Here is a 24,558-nt window from a genome sequence, read left to right as displayed (position 1 = left end):
ATTAGCAAAACCAAATCCAGCAACACATAAAAAAAAAAAATCATTCACTACAACAAGTGGAGTTTATTCCCAGGATGTAGAGGTGGTTCGATATTTACAAAACAATCAACATGATATATCACATCAATGAGAGAAAGGATAAAAACCACATGATCATTCCAATAGATGCAGAAAAAGCATTTGAGAAAGTACAATATCCATTCATGATAAAAACCCTCTGCAATGTAGTTCTAGAGGGAATATAACCTCAATGTAATAAATGCCTTAAATCATTCAAAATCATACTTAAAAGGTGAACAACTGAAAGCTTTCCCTTAAGGTTAGGAAAAATATAAGGAAGTCCACTCTCACCACTTTTATTCAATATAGTACTGGAGGCCTAGCCACATCAATTATACAACATAAAGAAAAGGCAACCAAACTGGTAAGGAAGAAGTAAAATTCTCATCATTTGCAGATGACATAATACTATGTGTAGAAAACTCTAAAGACTTCACCAAAAAACTACTAGAACTGATAAGTGAATTCAGTGAAGTCGCAGGATACAATATCAATGTACAGAAATCTGTTGCATTCTTAAACACTAATAATGAAGTAGCAGAAAGTGAAATGAAGAAAATTATCCCATTTACAATTGTGCCAAACACAATAAATATCTAGTTATAAACTCATCCAAAAAGGTGAAAAACCCGCACTCTGAAAACCATTAAACATTGATGAAAGAAATTCAAGTGGATACAGAGAAATGGAAAGACATTCCATACTCATGGGTTGGAAAAGCAAATATTGTGAAAATGTCCGTACTATTCAAAGCAATCTATAGATTTAATGCAATCCTTATCAAAATACTAACAGCATTTTTTACACAGTGAGTATAAACAATCCTAAAATTTGTATGGAAACCACAAATGACCTTGAATGGCCAAAGCAATCTTGAAAAATAAAAATAAAACTGGAGGTACCATAATTCCTCACTTCAAGTTATATTACAAAGTGTTAGTAATTAAAACATTATGGTACCAGCATAAAAATAGACATATAGATAAATGGAATAGAAAACCCAGAAATAACCCACAATTATATGGTCAATTAATCTTCGACAAGTAGAAAAGAATATCCAATGGGTAAAAGACAGTCTTTTCAACAAATAGTGCTGGGAAAACTGGATAGCCACACGCAAAGGAATTAGACTAGACCACTTATTTTCACCATACAAAAATAAACTCAAAATAGATTAAAGACCTAAATCCATAAAACTCCTTGAAGAGAGTATAGACAGTAGTTTCTCTGACATTGGTTATAGCAATATTTTTCTAGATATGTCTCCAGTAACAAAGGAAATAAAAGCAAAAATAAACTATTGGGGCTACATTAAAATAAATACATAATTTACAAACAAATACAAAATAAATAACACCACTGTGTTTCTGCACAGTGAAGGAAACATCAACAAAACTAAAAGGCAACCCATGGTATGAAAGAAGATATTTGCAAATGACATATCCAATAAAGAATTAGTATCAAAATATATACAGAACTTATACAACTCAACACCCCAAAAATAAACAATCCAATTAAAAAATGAGCCAAAGACATGAACAGACATTTCTCCAACAAAGACATCCAAACGGCCAACAGACACATTGAAAAGATGCTCAACATCACTCATCAACAGGGAAATGCAAATCAAAACCACAATGAGCACCTCATACCTGTCAGAATGGTAGAATAAAAAACACAAGGAACAAGAAGTGTTGGTGAGGATGTGGAGAAAAAGGAACCCTCTTGCACTATTGGTGGGAATGTAAACTAGTACAGCCACTGTAGAATCAGTATGCAGTTTCCTCAAAAAAAAAAAAAAAAATAGAGCCACCCTACAATCCAGGAATCATACTACTGGGTATTTATCCAAAGAATACAAAAACACTAATTCAAAGGGATACATGTACCACCAATATTCTTTACAATAGCCAAACTATGGAAGCAGCCCAAGTGCCCATCAATAGATGAATGGATAAAAATAATGGAACATTACTCAGCCATAAAAAATGAAATCTTGCTATTTGTAATGACATGGATGCAGCTAGAAAGCATAATACTAAGAAAAATAAGTCATTCAGAGAAAGACAAATACTATATGATTTCACAAATATGTGGAATTTAAGAAAGAAAACAAATAGGCAAAGAAAAAAAAAGAGAAAGATAAAAAACAAGAAACAGATTTAATTATAGAGAGCAAACTGATGGTTACTAGAGGGAAGGTGGGAATGGAGATGGGGGAAATAGGTGATGGGGATTAAAGCATATACTTATCATTATGAAAAAAAATAAACAAGAAAATTGCAGTGAGTGGCAAACTTCAGGATGCTGTGCCAACAGAAACCCCAAAGGATCTGGAAGGTTTGGCTGTACCTCAACAGTAATACTACTTAACAGTTAGGAGTCAAGCAGGAAAGTTAGAACCTCAGCAGAAGACCAGTTATCCTCCCTCAGTTGCTAGAATGATAAGTAAGACCTGAAAATCTGGGTCACTTTCTAGGAAAAAAAATAATAAAATGGTGGAAGATAAGACTTAGAATCCATAAAGGCTTAAATCTTTAAATGACTAAAATATACTAACGGTTCAAAGGGACTTATAAAAACTGAAACATTCTAACTGTAATTCACTGTGAATAAACAAGTTTAAGTTTTTTTCTTTCTTATTAAGCAAGGATGGAGAAATGAAAGCTTGATTAGAACATTTATAAAAAATACAATTACATTATTGTATGGTTTATAATGTATACACTCAATCACATTATTTTATAAATATACAAGTATATATTTCTGTGCATAGATTTCATTATTACATGTATGTGTGTATATGTCATATATAACATATATAAAGGTAATGAAAATTACTAGTATCATATATAGGCAAGTAGTTAATGTACTCACATTAGCTCTATAAATCCTAAACAAAAATTGATGGATTTGGTTAAATAAAAATGAAAGATGTTTTGAAAAATGAAAAATGCCACACTTCTATGGAGAGAAATTAGAAGAAATTAGAATGTATGATCTAGTTCTTGCCATTTTTAGCAAGTTCCTACAAGAAAGAAGTGAAGTCAAACAAAAGCTAATCTATTTGCAAGCAGCAATGAAAGATATAAAGTAAATAGACAAATATCAGATTGGGAAAAGATATTTGTAAAAACTAAAACCACAAGAGACTAAATTTCTTCAATAGATAAGGCATCTGCACAAATCAGTAATAATAGAACAGGAAACTATCTAGAATAGACTAAAAAACCCAACAGAAAAGATAAGAGCCCAGTAGAAAAGTAGATAGTGACAGAGACTGCTACTTCTCTCCAGCTGTGTGTTCTTCCATTCTTACTGTGATAGGTTTTTAGATGGGCAGGTAGCTGTCAGCTAAAGATTACATTTCCCAGGCTCTTACGCATCTCAGTGTGGCTATGTTGACTAAATGTCCATTAATAAGGTAGGAGTAGAAGCAATGTGTACCACTACTGGATCATGACCATGTCTTCTGCTTGTACTCTTCTGTTGACAGAGACAAAGGCATGATGCTGGAGCTGGAATAGTCACTTAAGACCCAGACATAGAGGCTGCATGTTGGGTAAGGTAGACCAGCAAGATAAGAGACATCCTCAACATTGTGGAGCTGCCATAGTAAACTCTCATTTCCCTTTCTCTTACGTGAAAGGGAAGTAAAGTTCCATCATTGTAAGCCATTGTTATATTTGGGTCATTGTTACAGCCTTTGAAACACATCACAACTGGGATCCCTGGGTGGCGCAGAGGTTTGGCGCCTGCCTTTGGCCCAGGGCGTGATCCTGGAGACCCGGGATCGAATCCCATGTCAGGCTCCCGGTGCATGGAGCCTGCTTCTCCCTCTGCCTATGTCTCTGCCTCTCTCTCTCTCTCTCTCTCTCTCTATGTGACTATCATAAATAAATAAAAAAAATTAAAATAAAAAAGAAACACATCACAACTAATGCAGATTTTGGTATCTAGAAGCAAGATATCCAAATCTGACATATGTTTGAATTACTTAGAGACCATCAGATTGTGGCCCAAAAAAGTTGAGATTTAACATGTTGAAAAGCTGTTAACTCATTGGACCTTGGTAACATATTTGATAAAACTGTTACCTGGAACACCTTGGGAGGCAGACCATGTGCTTACTGAGCCTGGGAAAAGAAGGAAATTTGGTGTGCATCCATGACTTCTTGTCAGTGCTAGTCAGTTTGCAGAGATGAAGGTTTTCTCCTTCAACCTACACTTAGAATGCAGTCTACAATCTAAATTTACTGGTAATCAGTAATGTTAAATCATCAAGCTTTGGAAAAAGCCAATTATTTTTATGTCTAAATAGTAAGAGGTAAGACTGTGACCTCAAGGCTTTCTCAAGAGCTTCTCTTGATATCCATTGAGATCCATCCCAACAGTAAGCATCAACTTCCATGTGTTACCTTCAGCCTTATTGTTTCACATGGCCACTAGGTAACATCTATAACTTGGAGAGAAAAGAGGCTGAGTGTAGATGCAGCTCCACAATGTTGAGGATGTCTCTTATCTTGCTGGTCTACCTTACCCAACATGCAGCCTCTATGTCTGGGTCTTAAGTGACTATTCCAGCTCCAGCATCATGCCTTTGTCTCTGTCAACAGAAGAGTACAAGCAGAAGACATGGTCATGATCCAGTAGTGGTACACATTGCTTCTACTCCTACCTTATTAATGGACATTTAGTCAACATAGCCACACTGAGATGCGTAAGAGCCTGGGAAATGTAATCTTTAGCTGACAGCTACCTGCCCATCTAAAAACCTATCACAGTAAGAATGGAAGAACACACAGCTGGAGAGAAGTAGCAGTCTCTGTCACTATCTACTTTTCTACTGGGCTCTTATCTTTTCTGTTGGTTTTTTTAGTCTATTCTAGATAGTTTCCTGTTCTCAATAGTTTTTTTTTTTAATTTTTTAAATTATTATTTATTTAGGATAGTCATACAGAGAGAGAGAGAGGCAGAGACACAGGCAGAAGCGGGCTCCATGCACCGGGAGCCCGACGTGGGACTCGATCCCGGGTCTCCAGGATCGCGCCCTGGGCCAAAGGCAGGCGCCAAACCGCTGCGCCACCCAGGGATCCCCGATAGTTTCCTGTTATTATTACTGATTTGTGCAGATGCCTTATCTATTGAAGAAATTTAGTCTCTTGTGGTTTTAGTTTTTACAAATATCTTTTCCCAATCTGATATTTGTCTATTAACTTTATATCTTTCATTGCTGCTTGCAAATAGATTAGCTTTTGTTTGACTTCACTTCTTTCTTGTAGGAACTTGCTAAAAATGGCAAGAACTAGATCATACATTCTAATTTCTTCTAATTTCTCTCCATAGAAGTGTGGCATTTTTCATTTTTCAAAACATCTTTCATTTTTATTTAACCAAATCCATCAATTTTTGTTTAGGATTTATAGAGCTAATGTGAGTACATTAACTACTTGCCTATATATGATACTAGTAATTTTCATTACCTTTATATATGTTATATATGACATATACACACATATATGTAATAATGAAATCTATGCACAGAAATATATACTTGTATATTTGTTTCTTAAAAGAACAGGTATGAGGTGATTTATTTTTTCATTGTTTATAGTACCAAGATGTTGCAGGAAATTTAGGTGTTCATTACTGGAGAAAAGCTTAAGTAAAATCTGGTGCTATGCAGTGAATAGACACAACAGATCTAATGTATAATAGTAATATAGGTAGATGTTAAAAACAGTGCTGATTGAAAAATCAGAAACGGATTGAAGCATATATTTTGATATCAGTGTACTACTCAATGATGTATCCATAAAGTTGTACAATGCAGTGTGATTTTTAAGAAGGAAAGAATTAGAAATATGCCAAATCCATCATGTGGGATTGGCTAAATAAAGACTAGTACATAGACATAGTGGAATAATATGGAGCTGTAAAAAAGAGGAAGTTCTCTATATTCCCGTGGAAGGATCTTAAAAAAATATTACGTAAAAAGGCAAAGTACAAAGCAGTGTATCTGGTAAGTTACTTTTTTGTGCAAAAGAGAGGACAAAAATATCTGTATTTATATTTCCTTTATTTAAACAAAGAAATACTGGAAGGATAGATAAGAGAGCAATAAATGTGGTTACCTGTAGTGGGTGGGTAAGAGGTGGGAACAGGGTGGATGGGAGATAGGGATGTGAGGGAGAATTTTCACTGTTTATCTTAAAAAAAAAATATATATATATATATATTTGTATTTATATATGTATAAAATATGTATTTAAACTTCTTTTTAACTCAGAAAAGCCTTATTTTTTATTTAGCTTTTTGACTGTGTTCTTGTGCCTTCAACACTTTCACAATGATTTTCTGCTCTTTATATAAAGAAGCTGCACTTGATCCTGTCATGCACACATCTAGTGCATGTGGAACTACCATGGGCCTCACTGTCATGTTTTTCATTTTAGAGAACTTTGTAAGAACTTTAAAATTTTATTTATTTATTTGAGACAGAGCATGCACACTCACGTGAGCAGGGGGAGAGGAAGAAGGAGAGGGAGAGTGAGAATCTCAAGCAGACTCCTGGCTGAAGGAGAGGCCCTACCCAGCTTGATCTCAGGAACTCTGAGATCATGACCTGAGCTGAAATCGAGAGTCAGACATTTAACCAACAGAGCCACCCAGGCGTCCCAGAACCTCCTAAGAACTTAAAGTCTCACAGCACAAGTTCCTTCAAAATGGACTGAGCACACCCCACATGCAAATTTTGCTGGTTTCCCAATCTTCTTGGTATAAAGGTAAACAATTCCATTACCAGCATTGGGGACAGCCTAGTTTTGCTAGAGGCTGTATTGTATAATACCCTATGATAGTGCATCACATGCTGGAACATCCTGAATGCCTCTAGACACTGCCCCCAGAAGACTGAAAAATATTTTAAACAATGAGAATGTATAGTATGTTTTTAAAAAATTAAGAATACACACACATAATATACTACATGTATTAAAAGACTTATACAAGAAAAATAAAAGATTTATACAAATATATGTATTGCAAAGGCACACAAATAAAATGAAACTGTATAAACACATTGTTGGGTTGTCCAAAGCATAAGAGAACAATGGGAGTGGGGAATTCAGATTAAAAAGGAATAGATAAATAAAAATTAGAAAGGAGCCCAGACCAAACCAGTGATGAATATGGGCCCGAGAGGTAAAAAAGAAAAGAAATAGTAAATCTTAAAGAAGAGGTATTTCCATTTCTTTAGTACTTTTTGAGAGGAAAAATAGTTTCTGACAGTTTGCTGCACTTTCATTTCCCAGAATATGAGGGAAAGTTTGAACACTGGCATAATTGGCCATACTTAAATAGAAGCTGGTAAAAAAATGTCTGTTGAGTATATTTCTAACTCAACTTGTTCAACATTACAAAGAGAACATGAAATTTTATTCCCTTGCTTGAATAAAGAATTAAAGGGAATAATAAGTTAACAGAAGAAGAGAAAGTACTAAAGTAATAAGTTATGAAAAGGATATGGAATTATGATGGAGCTAGATAATAAAATTCTATCAAGGTAACAGAACACCAACCTGTCCTTTATCCATGTCACTATTTGCATTCTCTGAGTCCATTGTCTCTGTCCTTTTCCTCTTTCCTTTTCTAAGAGCTTGGGTATTGGTAATGTCATCTGTTTGCAAGATCTTCTGCATTTTCTCAAGTAGTTATCAAAGATTTTCTGAAATTGTAGGAAGAGGGAATACTCATGTAGATGATGCTATTCTGGATGTAGCCCCCAAATTAAGCTTTTCCTTAAAAACAAAAACAAAAAAGGATACATAATGTATTTACCAGTATATGTTTCATAACGGCATTAGCCACTCAAGTAAAGTACTTTTACTAAATGCTTCCTATCTCCTGTTGACCAATTTTGTACACATTTTCATTTGATTCAAAATCTTTCAATTTCATCATCATCATGGGGATGTCACGTTTCCATTATGTGAGTAATATGCAGTGAGTTGTCACTTATAAAATGAAATAGTGTAAAAAAATTTTCCATCTTCACAAGTTTTTTCTTGTCTGTCAGTTATAAGGAGTCTAAAAACCAACATAGAAACATAATAGATTTATGCAAACAGTATTTTACAGGACTCAAGTTATAAAGGGCATTAATAGTAGATCTCACCAGGATCAACATATTCCAAGCCAGATCAATAAGAATTGTTTAGAAGTTTGTTTTGTTTTTTTCTGAAAACGTTCTTTTTTTTTTTTAAAAGATTTATTTACTTATTTATTCAGAGAGAGAGGGGCAGAGACATAGGCAGAGGGAGAAGCAGGCTCCATGTAGGGAGCCTGACATGGGACTCGATCCCGGGTCTCCAGGACCACACCCCAGGCTGCAGGTGGCGCTAAACCGCTGTGCCACCAGGGCTGCCCCGAAAACTCTACTTTTGAGGTGGAAGATTTTACTTGGTGTAAATTTAAGAATTTACCATAAAGAATGGGAGAAAAATATATCTCAAAAGCAAAGATGTATTTCACAAAAAAATTTTAAGGGTTAATCATTTTTCAAAACCTGAAAAGCAGATGACAATTCTTAGGTAGTAGCAGGGTTGAAATGATCAAATTTAATTTTTGCTATGCACAGATGATGTGCATTTGGTCTTAGCATCCTTATTACTTGCGTATATTGATTTTTTCTGTGAAAAAATATTTAATTATAAATAATAAAACTTTAAATAAGAAGGGGCTGAACTTAAAGGTAACAGAAGGTAACATGTGCTCCTTACCAAATTATACTAAATAATTCTTTTAGGAAATATGGTACTTTTACCTACTTTAAGAGAAATTCATCATTCTTTAAGCATAAATTAATATTTGGGATTGTCTAGCAAAAATTGCTTGTTGTGACTTTCAGAAAACTTACTTTGGGTTTTTAAATATATATGAATAATATTTGAACTCACATGGGACTGGACTGTCACATCTGACTCACAAATATCAGGGATTTTACCTAACATCAAACTTTATTGATAATTTCAATGATATAAGAAATCAAGAGGCACAGGTCAAGTAGGGAGAGGTCTAGGGCATCCTGCTGGCTTTGTAGGTTGTTCCTTCTCAGATCAGGTTGGTATTCTCTTGATTAGGATAAGTGAGGTCTCTAAATGAGGTCTGAGGGTCACCTTGCACAGTGGAGAGTTTAAGTTGTCACACATTTCCATTTTATATCTCCATTTTATACCTCAGAGTTGAATAGCTTGCCTGATCTTTTCTAGGAAGTTATAAACCCATACATTCTAGGAATGTCAGCCATAAACAATCCTAAATCAGGTATATCAATTAAGAGCATTCCATAGATAAAATCTCCACTCCTAGCAAATATTGTTAATCAATTTACCCAGAGCAAGGTCAACAAACATTTTCTGTAAAGGGTCACATATTAAATATTTTAGGCTTTGCAGGTCAAGAGGCAAAATCAAGGATACTATGTAATTCTTATATAGCAAAAGAGAAAACAAATTTTCACAAAATTTTATTTATATAACTGAAAATATACTACTAATAATTGGATAGAACTTTTTGTAAGACAGTTCAACTAATGAGAATAGAACTAAAAAAAATGACATCTTGTTTAATTGGGGTTTAAAGTTTTCCCTTTCATCAAAATCATTTGCAAGTATTTATTTGTTAATGCTGACCTGCAATGAAATTTTATGTATTCCATGTTTGAAAAAAAAAAAAGAATGTCCTTTCATTCAGAGAGAACAGAGATGTTTTTTAAACTTGGGTTGTGGTGGTGATTGCACAACTCTGTGAATATACAAAAAAAAAAATAGAATTGTATACTTCAAATGGGTGAATTGTGTGGCATGTGAATAACATTTCAATAAAGCTATTTAAAAAACAAGTCATAAGTTTGAATGTCTTCTGCAAAGTACCTACTGATAAATAATAAAATGAGTAACAGTGGGCTTTATTTTTTTTATTTTTATTTTTTAAAGATTTATTTATTTATTCATTCAGAGAGAGCGAGAGAGAGGCAGAGACACAGGCAGAGGGAGAAGCAGGCCCCATGAAGGAATCCCGATGTGGGACTAGATCCCGGGTCTCCAGGATCACACCATGGGCTGCAGGCGGCGCTAAACCACTGCGCCACCGGGGCTGCCCAACAGTAGGCTTTAAACACCTTAGATTTTCAAAGTTTTGTAAATTTGTCTTACTAAACCTTTTTCTGCTTCACACACATTTTTACCCCATCAGTTGTAACACATCTTAGTAGATTCTGCTTCAGGTTGTGCTGAATCATTGTTTTCTCAACTTCTTTGAAAATATTTTCTTCCATAGTTGTTTCACAAAGACTGTTTACAGACGTTAATTTGTCTGTCACTCTAAACTCAGCAATTACTCTCAAATAAACAAGAACTGAGCAGTATTAGTGGCATCTATTGACCCATCAAACACCAAGAAAAACTCAAAGTCATTTGCCGTGCTTTTTAATTGATTATTATATTCTTCCCGATGTTCTCAGTTCTTTAAGCAACTGTTTTTGCTGAGAGTCTAATGATCTTAAGTAAGTTAATTTTTTTTCTGGGCACATGTCTTTAGCTACTGCAACGAAGCATGATTTAATTAACTCACTACCTGTTAATGATTTTCCTTGTTTGGCTAACAAATGAAGCACTCAGAAACTTATTTTGGATACAGACTCACTTTCATTTAATTTTGTTTGTTTGTTCAGTAAGCTCTGCATCCAACATGGGGTCTGAATTTATGACCCCAAGACCAAGAGTCGCATTCTCCACTGACTGAGCCAGCCAGGCACCACCATTTCTTATTTTTGTGAAGAAATTAATTTGTGAAGAAGTATCTCAGGGATGAGATACTTCACTTTACATTTTCTAATCATTTTGGCTGTTGCTGTTCTGTGAATTGGAAATATTGTCATGAGTGCTTAGTTGGTAATGTTGACATATATCATGTTCTTTTAGTACACCTACAGTGTCACTGTATCATGAACACAATGCTTTGTCACTTAATTTGATAACAAAATAATCCAAACTCCACTCTGCTGTAAAGAGTGGAGTTTTCTCTTTCTTTGTTTTTTGACATGATTGGCATGCCCTAATAATAAAAAAATAAAAGAAGATGCCACAGTGTGACAATATGCATGATACTAAAATACCATGAATTTATTATAACTGCATTACTGTGATTTGTGGGGCACTGAACAGTAGTATAAAGTGTTGAAATTGCCTCATACGGTTTCTGTCACAAATACTCAACTCTGCCCTCATTGCATGAAAGCAACCATAACAATATGTAAAAACATAAGTGTCCATATGTTCTAATAAAACTATTTATAGACACTGCAACTTTAGTTTTACATAATTTTCACATATCATGGTATGGTCTTCTTATATTGATTTTTTCAACTATTTAAAAATGTAAAGAACATTCTTAGCTTACAGGCTGTACAAAAACAGGTGGCAGGCAGATGAGCAGTAGTTTGCTGAACCCCATGGGGGCTCAGTTATCATACTTAAATGGAGTTTAAACTGTATCATCTGCTTTCTTTTCTTTCATCTTCATTTCTTTTCCCGCAGAGCAAGACAGCTGCTTTAACGTCTTTTTCCCCAGTGCCTTACTTCACTGTACATTACTAATAAATTAAGAACAGTACCCAGGAGACATAATACACAGCATGTAAGATCCCACAGCAAATTGTTATTTGATAAAATTAAATTTTGCCAGGTTTAACTGATAGGGACCTATTAAGTATCATTTAGTGATGGTGAGAGATGCCAGATTCCTAGGTCATTGGGGTTGAGGATAACTCCAGGGTGGAGGGAATGGAAAGGAGATTATTGTTGAATTGGGTATAGAATTTCAGTTTTGCAAGATGAAAGGGTTGTGAAGATGGCTGGTGGTCATGGTCACACAACAATGTGAATATACTTAATGCCTCTAAGTGACATGCCGTAAAATGGTTAAGATGGTAAATTTTACGTTATGTCTTTTTACCACAATAAGAAAATTGGGGAAAATTAGTTTATAAAAACATTGTTTTTGTAATATCCCTACCTGTACTAAAATTTTTTACTACTAATATGATTTAGTTAAGGAGCAAATCTCAAGTTTCTTCAAAAACACACAATTCTTTCAAGACTAACCAGAAGGGACATATCAAACCTCTTTTAGAACGACAACTTTTCAGTAGACTTCAGGCCAGTATTCTGTTATAACATCTAGGGACAGATGATTCAATGTTTATATTACCTGACAATTAACAAATTCAGAAAGGATATTGTGAATTTGGTTATATATTAAATTCTCCTCTTAATTCTTGATAGTAGGAAATTCACCATGGAGTTATCTTCCCCTCTTTATTTTTTTCTAGCAGAAAGCATTTCATTAATTCCCTGGATAGTACTTGTAGGATGTGAAATGAAACATAAACACAAGTCATGAGAACACCCATGATATGTGGCTAACTGGGTAATATAAATCAGTGGCTTTCAACCATTTTTGGTGGCTCACAGTAAAAAATACAGTTTACATTTTGATCCAGGAAACACACACACAAAACTAAAACAAAATTTCATGAAATATTCTTACCCTTACTGCATGTGATGCACTCTCAGTTTCTATTCTATCTACTGTATTGTTTCATTTTTAAAAGTGCTGATTATAGCACATAAATTGATTTCACAACTCACTAATGGGTTATAGCCCATAGTATGAATGTTGTTCCAAGCAACATCCAAATTATGAAAAACATAATATCTAAGAAATAAGACAGAGAAAGGGGAGCTTTGTAACTAAAGAAAGCAAATGAAGTTAATAAAAATATAAACTCTTAATGCATTTAGGTTTACTTTTAATAAGCCAATACAATTAATGCAGGAATTCAAAATGCAAAATCTACCTCTGAAACTGTGTTAATCAAGTCATCAAACTTAAGGAAACTAAATGAATATTAAAATATAATTCAGATGTCTTATCAGTCTTTATATCTAAATATAAATTCTCTAATGTAAGCTAAATAAATTGTTAAAGGCAAGTACAGCACGACAATAATGCCTAAATGTCCTTACATAATTTTCAGAAGTTTTGGATTGTTTTCTATACATATTAGTTTTGGAATGTATAGACATAAAGGTACTTTGCAATATTGAGTTCAGAATACGGACTTGAAGACTTCACTCTAAATGAGTTCCTATATGCCAAGAAAATGGTGCCAACATAATTCTAAATATTCAGTGGTCAGTTTAATGTTTTCTGTGAAATGGGCTACTAGTTTCAACTCAGCCTCTAGTGAGGTGGGATGTGGGGGAGGGAGATCATATTATTTTTAGAAAATTATATATATGCTAGAGTAAGAGGAACCAAGATCAGAATGGTTTAAAATCATTGGGTGTCTTCTCCTGCAATACCCACAGCACTCTATAGAGCAGAACAAGTGCTTGGATAGCTTTCTCATCAAAGTGCTCTTGCCTTCTGGTTAGAAATTACTAGGTTTTACCAATGTCCATTAGGGAACACTTCAATTCTTTTCAGTTCCTCCATCTAACACATTTTCTTTCTTTTCTTTTTTTAAAAGATTTTATTAATTTGAGAGAGAGAGAGTGAGAGAGAGCACTCAAGTATGTGCAAGGGAGGGGGAGGAGCAGAAGAGTGGGAAAGAGAGAGATAAGTAGACTCTGTGCCTAGTATGGAACCGCACTTGGAGCTCAATTCTGCAACCCCGAGATCACGGCCGAACGGAAACCAAGAGTCCGATACTTATGATACTTATCCGACCAAGCCACCCAGGTGCCTGTAACACATTTTCAATTTCCAAGTTATTCCAGGAATATCCTGATTAAAAAGATGACCAATATACTTTAGGATGATTCAGCAACACTGTCAAACTGTAATCACATTACTTAAGATTAGACTGGAGACTATGTGTGAGGCTCGGAGACTTTAAGTATGTTTGAGGGACTATAGATGTGAGTCATTTTTAACTTTCCATGATGGGAAAAGAAAGAAAAACATCCTTATTGGCCCATGGTTTATGGATATACTTTTACTAAAGTTAATTGAACTGATAAGCAATGATATCATGCAATGGCTTAACCATTATCTAGGAAAGGAGTCAATTTCGCTCTCCATAGTGCCCTATATGATATCCTCAGATCTTTCCAATTGTGTCCCCTTCACTTAATAACAACAAAAATATAGCTAACATTTAGTGAGTGCTTACTATATATATGGTACTGTTTTAAGCGTTTTACCTCTACTACCTTGTTTAATTCTCATAGTAGCTCTCTAGGGTAGGCACAGTTATTATTCACACTTGACAGATGAAGGAACTGGGGTTTCTAGTGAACCTTGGCAACCACTTCTGACCGCTAACTCATTAGCAGGTTAAAGAAGGTCTCTAGTGTGGAACTTAGAAACTAATCATCAAGTCACCTTTGCAACAGAATCTGTTAACTCCAGTAACTAGGTTTTTACTTTCTTCGCTTGACTAAGTCCCTCATAGGGCCCTCCTTGCTTAAGTTTCTGCCTCCTAGTCTGCCTCGAGACTGAAGCCTTGACTTGCTTCTCAGGACTGTAGTGCTGCTCAGACACAAGTGCTGGAGCTCCTCCTTTTAGTCCTGCAGCTCTGTTCTCCAGCCATCTCTATTTTGCTGCCTAAGTTAGAAGGCTGACCTGTTTGGGCTCCCTTACCCTTTTCCCAGTTGGATTCAGCCAATGGGGTGTCCAAGCAGGAGATCAGAAGGAGGGAGGACAGTAAGTTAAGCAGAATTTATCCTCTCACCTCCTTTCCTGGGGGGTCACCTCAGACTTTTATAGTAGACTTGTCTATATGATCTTCTCCTTTCAGTTTACAATAACTATTTCCCTCCCTCTCCCCCCCTTTTTTTTTAAATCAGGAAGAGCAGAGAAGTCTCTCTTCCTTTTTTTTTTTTTAATTTTTATTTATTTATGATAGTCACAGAGAGAGAGAGAGAGAGGCAGAGACATAGGCAGAGGGAGAAGCAGGCTCCATGCACCGGGAGCCCGACGTGGGATTCGATCCCGGGTCTCCAGGATCGCGCCCTGGGCCAAAAGCCGGCGTCAAACCGCTGCGCCGCCCAGGGACCCCCCTCCCTCTCCCTTTGAGCCTACTGCTGGGAACATTTCTGTTGTGACTAGCCCTGAGGTAAACACTATTCCTCCTGGTTTCCCTATACCCAGCTGCTATGGTCTGAATGGGTGCCCTCCCTGCCCCAGAATTTGTGTTTTGAAATCTTATTCCTCTTAGGTGATGGTATCAGGTGGTGGGGCCTTTGGGAGGTGATTAGGTCATAATGGGAGATCCCTCATGAATGGAATTAATGCCCTCATAAAAATGCCTTCAGAGAGATCCTTACTCCTTCTCCCAAGTGAGAAGTCAGCAGTCTGCAGCTTGAAAGATGGCCTTTACCAGAACCTGACCATGCTGGCACTCTGATCTTAGACTTCTAGCCTCCAGAACTGTGAGAAATAAATTTCCATTGTCTATAAGTTACCCAATCTCTGGTATTTTGCTATGGCAGCCTGAATGGACTTAAGACAACAGCCACCCACATTAGCTTTTTCATCTGTACCAGAATTTCTCTGTTGCTCCTGACCTGGCAAAGGAGTCAGGTGCTAAACGACCCGGTTTTTATCTTCTCTGTAGTCAGACAGAGTGACAGGCTTACTTTCATCTTGATATATTCAGGAAGAAGACTTCTACAGCAAAGAGGTATTAGCACAGAAATCAGAAGTTGGGAATGGTGGAAGACAATCTTTACCTGCTCCACAATGTCACTTATCCCCACCAATTGTCTATGAAAAGCCTGTAGCCATTTGGGGAATTGTCTGAAAGCTTGCACAAGAAAGCATATGCAAGACTTAAAGAGACTCTGGGCAAGTTTTCCTGTGGTTCTAGGGCCTCCAAATCTTTTCTAAGAAATAATATGCGTAGTTTTATGTTACTATCTTCCCTGTACCCCCACTAACCCTCAGTATTTATGTGAGTTTTCCCCATTTATCAGAAACATGGATGCCAAGTTATGCATAAGGAAAAGTAAGAATCAATTAAAATTTCTAATTTAGAATAACTCTAAGTCATGTAAATCATCTTCCATTTCACATTTTTTTGATTAATGCAGAACATTCTATTCATCTTGAAAGTTGAGGGCAAGATGAGATCATTATGCTTTTTGCTTTAAGTAATCATATTCTAGAACATTAAGTTTTAGACCAATTTCTAAAATTCACAAAATGTAATAGTTCTGATGCAAGAATCAAAGCCTTTGCATAAGAATCAAGAGTGATCCAGCTTTCAAATATTAATTTATCATATCAATTATAACATGAAAGGAGAAACCAATTTCTCTTTGAAATATCTGCCCCACTTTACCCTATAGTAATACCATGTATTAATGAAATAACTGGTTATCATTTAGATAGTCTCTATTATTTTAGTACTTTTATAATCTCAAAAGTTGAGGTCTAAACATAATTAATGTGCTGAGTTACATATTTCAGATAATTTACTTAATAAATCACCTTAAGTGGTTTGCCCCCTCATCTACTACCAATTTTCTCACTCTTTCATACTATGTTTTTTTTTTTTATTTTATTTTTTTCTTTCATACTATGTTAAAGTAACATTCAAATAAAAAAAAAATGATCAGCTACATTTCACATTTTTACTGTTATTTCTCTACGTCCTATGTGTAGGTAGTTAGAAAAATATATTCCTGTGTCTTTTTGAGTGACAGTATTTTTCTTCAATAAATTCATAGAATAATGAAAATGGAAGGAACCTTAAGGGACCATCTCCTCTCTGCTTCCTGTATTGCCAAGCCTGGTGTGGGCAGCCACAGGGCAAGTCAAGACTAGGAAGTTAGTTAAGGGTGGTGAAAGCAAGTATTGATCAAAGAAGGAAGCCCAAGGAAATGAAATGGATCTACTTAATCCAGCTGCAATCTAGAAAGCTACATAAAAGCAAGGAAAGATAGATGAGAACAGTGAGTTTAAAGTGTGGAAGCCAACTTCAAGGTTCAGGAGTGTCAAAGACTGAGCAGAACAGAGGGCTCAGTGGTGGGGTATTTTGGGACAATGTTGTGAATTCGTGATTCCATAGTAGAGAAATTGCTCTAACACCCATGCGGAAGCAGAACCTCAGGCAGGTGTACCCCTTGTTCACAGAAAGAGGGGGAAGATTAAAATTGTCCTCCTAGGAAAAGACTGAAAGCTAAGTGAATTCCGTTTTTTGGTTTGTTTGTTTTGTTATGTAGATCATTCAAGAGAGTCTTCTGGTCTGAATCTTTTGTAATATATTAGGTGATAAAGCTGGGTCACCTAAGTGGTTACAAACACAGGACCTAGGGATCCCTGGGTGGCTCAGCGGTTTGGTGCCTGCCTTTGGTCCAGGGCGCGATCCTGGAGTCCTGGGATTGAGTCCCGCATAGGGCTCCCGGCGTGGAGCCTGCTTCTCCCTCTGCCTGTGTCTCTGCCTCTCTCTCTCTCTGTGTCTATAATAAATAAATAAATAAATAAATAAATAAATAAATAATCTTTAAAAAAAAAAAGAAACAAAACACAAACACAGGACCTAGAATCAGTCAAGCTGTCTGGATCCCTAACCACAGATTTAATACTTACTAACTATGTAACACTTCCGAACCTGTTTCCCCATCTGTGAATAATAACAGTACCTCCAACATGAGTTGATATGTTAGGTATATTAATAGCATAGTTACTATTTTATTTATTTATTAATAGTATTTTTATTAGTAACTAAAGGAAAAAGACCCATATCCCTCTCATACAAGCTGAGATGGAACAGGTAGTGTGTGTATATGTGTGTGTGTGTTGGGGGGTGTTTACAAACTGCCTTGGTCAGGGAGGCATTAAGAAACATAGTTAATTAAAAAAAAAAAGAAACATAGTTACTTAACTTGGATGCTTATGATGCTATATTAGACAAACCACAATCTTACTTAAAAATATAAAGACAAATTATTAGGGCTATTCATTTTTTTTTAAAGTAGCCTCCACACGAAACATGGTGTGGCACAACATGAATCTTGTGCCACTAAACCCTTCACAGCCTAGACGGTCAGAAGGGAATTTGGAGAAAATAGAACCAGCCAAACTGAGAGATCAGAACACCCCTGGAAACTGGGCTTGCCTACTGCAATGAGAAAGTCACATGGTGAAATAACAAGCCTCATTGTGTGGCAGAATGGGATGAAGTGATAAGACACTGGGACCTAGGGGTCTGAAAATATGGTGGTGGGTAGAGTCAAGGTTCTTAAGTATGGCAAGTATGGGAAATTAGAGATACAGGTGGATGGAGCTGAGTACTTGGTATGGACAGGCAGTCCTCCAAACCAGATAAAGGAATTATCCTGGTGGGACTGAGGACCTCAGTTTTCAGTCTCCATAGAGGGATGAATGTTGGAAAGCTTCATAGACTGTGGCTTGAGGTGAGATTTAGGAAGAGTAATTGCTACATTCACCAGAATGTCTAGGAGTAGTTTTGGGGAACCTGATATTAAGTCCTTCTGCCTTTCTTTTAAGTCTTAAGACGATGGAGATCCTTGCAGACTCTGGGCTCAAGAACAAATTTTAGTACCAGTGTTTTTGGCTCAGAATGGATTTATCCATTCAAATATATAGATGTAAAATTGGGATACTTAACTGGCCTGAAGGTAGCTCAGGAATCATGTCAGGAATCTGTCATGGGAAGAAGCCCAAGAAGAAGGGCTTCTTCCCATGACAGAAGTCTGTGGAAGTGGTCCTAGATAGTTAGCATAGTCTTCCGTTTCAGGGTTAGAACTGACATCTCAATGAAAGTTACCTTAGAGAACTTGCTGGTCTCTTTCCTAATCTGTTCAAAGTTGAGGGAGGCCAGAGAACTCACAGTACATCCTCTCATTAGTCTCAGCATACGCAGCTTTCACCTGCGTTTGGGAGATGTCCTTGAACTTTTATAGGTTAGAGTTGAGAGTTTCCTCTGCTCATCCTGAGACACTTCTCTCAATTTCAGGGGAGGTACCTAGGTGCTGCTAATGTTGATGGATTGAGAAAATCATTTGATACTGCAGAAGCCTTGGTATCTGTATAAATCTGTATGGTTTCTGATAATTCTCTCCCTTCCCTTCCCTTCCCTTCCCTTCCCTTCCCTTCCCTTCCCTTCCCTTCCCTTCCCTCCCCTTCCCTCCCCTCCCTTCCCTTTCCTCCTTTTCCTTTTCCCTTTCCTTTCCTTTCCTTTCCTTTCCTTTCCTTTCCTTTCCTTTCCTTTCCTTTCCTTTCCTTCTTTCCTTTCCTTCCTCCTTTTTCTTCCTTCCTTCTTCTCTCTTTCTCTTAATAACTCTTTAAAAACCTGATGAAAATTATGGACTCTGTTCCCCAAAAGAGACCCATATTTTTATATATAATTTCTGGACCCTACAATTCCATTCATGAATTCCAGGTTAAAAACTCTAGCAACAGATAGGACAGCAAGAATAGGCTTTAGGTTTTTGGCTTTCTTCATTGAAATTCAAACTCCACTATATTCCAATTTAGTGTGTTTGCTGTTTGTTTCCCTTTTTTTACTCCAAAAAGTGTTTGGGGGTTAACAAAGACATTTTATGATGTACTTTTCTTCTATAATAGATCCATAGGATGTCATTACATTGGGATAATTTCAGTAACCTTTGGAATTCAGTAACCTTTGGAATTATTGAAACATTCTTTGCTAATCATCAGTTACTTGTTGAAGTTCTCTGTTCTTGGGATACTTGCTACCTCTGCTGCCTTGGTGACATTATTCTTTCAGGCTCTCAGCATGCTAAGGTATTAGCATATAAATCTATTGACACAAAATATTTAATGCAGAAGTGCTACAAAAGAAATGTACATAATTTAGCTATTAAATGTTGCTGTTGGGGCACTGGGTGGTTCAGCTGGTTAAGCAGCTGCTTTTGGCTCTGGTGGTGATCTCGGGGTTCTGGGAACGAGCCCCACACAGGGCTCCCTGCTTCTCCCTCTCCTCCCCATTTGTGCTCTCTATTTCTCTCTCTCTCTCTCAAACAAATCACAAAATCTTTGAAAAAAATGTTGCTGTCATTTCAAAAATTAAGATAATTTGGAATTTCATTCATAGACATTAGTCAAGATTTTATTCATTTCATATTTACTATGAAACTATGAGCCTCCTACCTTATTCCCCGTTTTTATTTGTGAATGTATAAATGCCTGTAACCCTTACCTTGGACCTAGAAGGCACTAACTTTAGCTTTCAAACTTGCTTTGTAAATTGCCCCATTTAGAAATGGTGGAAATATTTTCCACTATCTGAATAACAATGAACAATGCTGCTCAGTGATTTATAACTCTAAGAGCTTTATAATTTGATTTATGAACAGCTCAAATTTTCCATTGGCAGTTCATACAACTATGAGTAAATTTTCTGGCCAAATGACTCAGTTTGTTGCTGGATGACTAATCTCACACTCTGTTAGAAACAACATAAATGAATTCTATTTGCTAGTGAATAATAAATGATTACTTTCCAAAAACTGTCTGTAAAGCATTATAGAGTAGATGAATTCAATTACATTGACTTTTTTTTTAAACTCTCAGACTCAGTAGACCTTTTTGAGAAGCCTGTAATGTTCATAAAAAAGAACATTTCCCCCCCACACCTAACAGCATTATTCTGGATCCTGCAACCCATAGCATAACAAATTCTAATTAAGCTCTAAAATTTCTAAAATGTTACAAGAACGATTTGGAATAATTCAGTTGAAGTATTTTCTTTTACAAATATGCCTTTAAGTTGTTTTAAAAGTTTTTATTGTGGTAAAATGAATATAAAGTCCTTTCACAGGGAATATTTGCTGAAAATAATATTTGCAAATAATAATTATTTTCCCTTGAAAAAAACCCAAAATTTAAAAAGACAATTGTGATCCATCCAAGTAGGTTACCAGCCGAAACTCAGTAGGATTTATTTCTAAAAACTTATTGCTGGGATGCCTGGGTGGCTCAGCAGTTGAGCATCTGCCTTTGGCTCAGGGCATGATCCTGGAGTTCTGGGGTCAAGTCCCACATCAGGCTCCCTGTATGGAGCCTGCTTTTTCCTCTGCCTATGTCTCTGCCTCTCTCTCTCTCTCTGTGTCTCTCATGAATAAATAAATAAAATCTTAAAAAAATTATTGCTAAAACCATTCTTACCTAAACCTTTTGTTTTTAAGGGGATAATATTTCAATGTAATGTCATTGTGTAATTACCAGTTTGAAAATATACTCATTTCCATTTAGGTTTATAATAAAAACTTACAGATAATTTGGGCTACATTCCAAGGTATTCCTTATCTTTCCCTAAAAATCATTCTGTCTGAGGGTTAGTAGCCAGGGTTGGTGGGGAGGAGACCATGGGCAGAAAGCCATCCTAACTACTCAGGGTTAGTGTTAACTGCATCAAAAAGGGGCTTTTCATCAAAAGCCCCTGGAGAGCAGAAAGAACCCATCTGGGGGACTTCAGGTATGTTAAAACAAACAGCTGGGTATCTGGGTGGCTCAGTGGTTGAATGTCTGCCTTCAGCTCAGGGCCTGATCCCGGGGTCCTGGGATTGAGTCCCACATTGGGCTCCCCCAGGGGAGCCTGCTTCTTCCTCTGCCTATGTCTCTGCCTCATTCTCTGTGTCTCACATGAATAAATAAAATCTTAAAAAACAAAGTGCTAAACTATAAATGCCTAGAAGAATGCCCTCTTCTCTCCTCTCTTTAACTCTTAATTTCTCGCCCACTGCTGGTTTTATCAAGCTCCCTGGAACTTAAACTAACCCTATCTTGATTTTAAAAAAATAAAAACAGAAAAGCCATTACTTAGGCTTTAAGCACAGTTCTACTCATCTCTTTTAGATGAATTAGCTTTTAGAGTTAGAACTTAACTTTTAGAGTTAAATTTCTCCAAAGATTGTGGACAGAGGCTCTCTCCTGTTTTCACCTCCTACTCTCTCTTCAACCTGTTAATGTCTGGTTTTAGCCTCCCCCACTAGGATGAATCAGCTTTCTGGAAGGTTTCCAGAGGTCTCCTAGTCACAGGTCCTCAGTCCTTGCACCCCTTAACCTCACATTTGTGCCTCTGTTCTAGTAAGCCACTACACTGGAACACTTCCCACTTGGGCTTCTACAGGCTTGTTTTCTGCTGGCCTTCTCTAGTCCACAAATGGAAGTCATCTCCAAAGTTCCAATTCCAATTCTCCATGTAGTTTCTTTTTTTATTATTATTATTTTTTAAGATTTTATTTATTTATTCATGAGAATACACAGAGAGGAGAGAGAGAGAGGGAGAGACACAGGCAGAGGGAGAAGCAGGCTTCATGCAGGGAGCCTGACGTGGGACTCGATCCAGAGTCTCCAGGATCACACACCCTGGGCTGCAGGCGGTGCTAAACCGCTGAGCCACCGGGGCTGCCCCCAATTCTCCATGTAGTTTCTCTTCCTTAGTCATTTTGTCCATCTCCATGACCTCAATTATAATTCATGTTGGTGACACCCAGTCTATATCTGGTTCTGACCTCTCCACCCATGTTTCCATGGGCTTGCTGGGTAATCTCACATATGGATATCCTTCCAACACCTCTGTCTCCATGGGTATTAGACTTAGCTTGTCATCTTTTCCTTCAGGACTGTCCTTCCATTCCAGCTCAAGGCTTGAGTCATCTTCATTTCCTCTCTTTTTCTCAGTTGGTCACTACATGGATTAGGGTGGAGCCTTCTTTTCTTTCCAACCCATAAATTAGGAATTTGTGCCACAACTTCCAATCTCTAGAGAAATACTGCAGCTTCTTTGTATTAAAAGCCCCTTACTCACTCTTACTTTGGGAGGTGAATAACTCAGTGATGGGGGATTCAGGGAGGGCCTTCCAGCCACTATTGGGTAGGGCTGATGTATGAAAGGTCCCCTTCTCTTTTTAAAAAAAATTTTTTTTTTTTAAATTTATGATAGTCACACAGAGAGAGACAGAGAGGCAGAGACACAGGCAGAGGGAGAAGCAGGCTCCATGCACCGGGAGCCCGATGTGGGATTCGATCCCGGGTCTCCAGGATCGCACCCCGGGCCAAAGGCAGGTGCCAAACCGCTGCGCCACCCAGGGATCCCAGAAAGGTCCCCTTCTCACATATGGTCCTCTCTCTTGCTCCATCCTGCTGCAAGCCCTGTGGGTGGGAGAGTGTCAGGCTCTTTACAACCTCTGGTCTCCAGCAAAGAAGTAGTATCCTGGTGCACTGGTGCTGAGACCGCTTGTAGCTCTTCAGCTGTGACTGGGTGGTACACAGATTTAGGGTAAAAGCAATAAGATGTCCCATTTTGACCTTGAATCTAACTCATGTTCTTCAATCTGAATTTACCCTGAATAAAGTTAATATTTTATTTATTTATTTAAAAGTTAATATTTTAATCTCCTTTTGGTTCCTCAGGTATATTCTCAATTTGGTTGAGAAGCCAAAGGGAATAAGGGCTGTATGATGGATCATTTTCTACATGCCTGATACCAAACACTCTTCACCATTTTTATAAACTCATTTGTCTTCCCTTGGATGATAATGCTAACTCACTGTCATAAAAAGTCAAAAACTAATCTATCCTTTTCCATCTTTATTGTTCTTCATATGAAACATTTGCCTTTTAAAAAAGATTTTATTTACTTATTCATGAGAGAGAAAGAGGCAGAGACACAGGCAGAGGGAGAAGCTGGCTCCATGCAGGGAGCAGCAGGTGGGACTCGACCATCAGTCTCCAGGGTCACACCCATGCCTGAAGGCGGCGCTAAACCGCTGAGCCACTGGGGCTGCCCCATCTGAAACATCTGACCAAGGACCTTCCTCCTCCATCCCTACTGCCAAACTTTAACTTTTTTGTGACTTTGATACAAGGTCAATTATTCTTTGTAATAAAAACTTAGCAGAAAGAAAAATATAGGAATTCTACTAAATTAACTTCCAAAAAGGATTGATTGGTTGATTTAATATTTATTAAATTCCATAATGCATTAGCATCACATAAACACACAGAAAGAAGCAATTAATAACCTGCCATTATTTGGGGATGGAAATGATAAATTAGTAACAAATCAGAAAATAGCAATGGAACCTAAATACTAAAAATTCTTTCAATTATTTGGTTTCCTTATTATTAGTATCCTTGAGATAACTGATGTAAAGAATAGGCGTTAATGCATCTAAAAAAAATATCTATAATTCTACTGCACAGCAGTTAAGGCATTTGCCTGCCAAGGGAGATAAATGATGTTCTTGTGTGTACTTGAAACTTATAAATGGCTGCAGCAAGACACAGGACGGTAGCAACTGTGCTAAAGTAAGAGCTCAGAAAACTATAATCGCTATTTAGTTGCTTTTTGTTGTTAAAAATGCAGAGTTTGGAACAAATTGGTTACTATACCGTGTTTGTGGTCTTAGACACATTTCAAGGATATTTAGGCC

At 36.9% G+C, this 24,558-nt stretch overlaps 1 protein-coding gene across 12 annotated transcripts in view; it reads right to left on the bottom strand.

Moving 5' to 3' along the window:
* BEND6 (BEN domain containing 6) overlaps positions 1-24,558 on the bottom strand; it is a 59,970-nt gene that overhangs the window by 32,796 nt on the left and 2,616 nt on the right. For 5 of the 12 annotated variants that reach the window (XM_072734702.1, XM_072734686.1, XM_072734656.1 and 2 more), the window contains exon 2: positions 7,641-7,859. The exons of 3 other annotated variants lie outside the window; for them this stretch is intronic. In XM_072734702.1, the coding sequence (XP_072590803.1) occupies positions 7,641-7,760 (120 nt within the window). In that variant the 5' untranslated portion in view covers positions 7,761-7,859. Of the gene's footprint in view, positions 1-7,640; positions 7,860-7,899; positions 8,073-24,558 lie in introns of those variants that run through there. 4 more of the 12 variants (XM_072734663.1, XM_025991089.2, XM_025991093.2 and 1 more) reach the window with 2 other exon arrangements.

This window comes from Vulpes vulpes, chromosome 1 (assembly GCF_048418805.1).
Source record: "Vulpes vulpes isolate BD-2025 chromosome 1, VulVul3, whole genome shotgun sequence".
Taxonomy (NCBI): Eukaryota; Metazoa; Chordata; class Mammalia; order Carnivora; family Canidae; genus Vulpes; species Vulpes vulpes.
The sequence above is the reverse complement of the archived record's forward strand: the minus strand, read 5'-3'. Positions and strand labels throughout refer to the sequence as shown.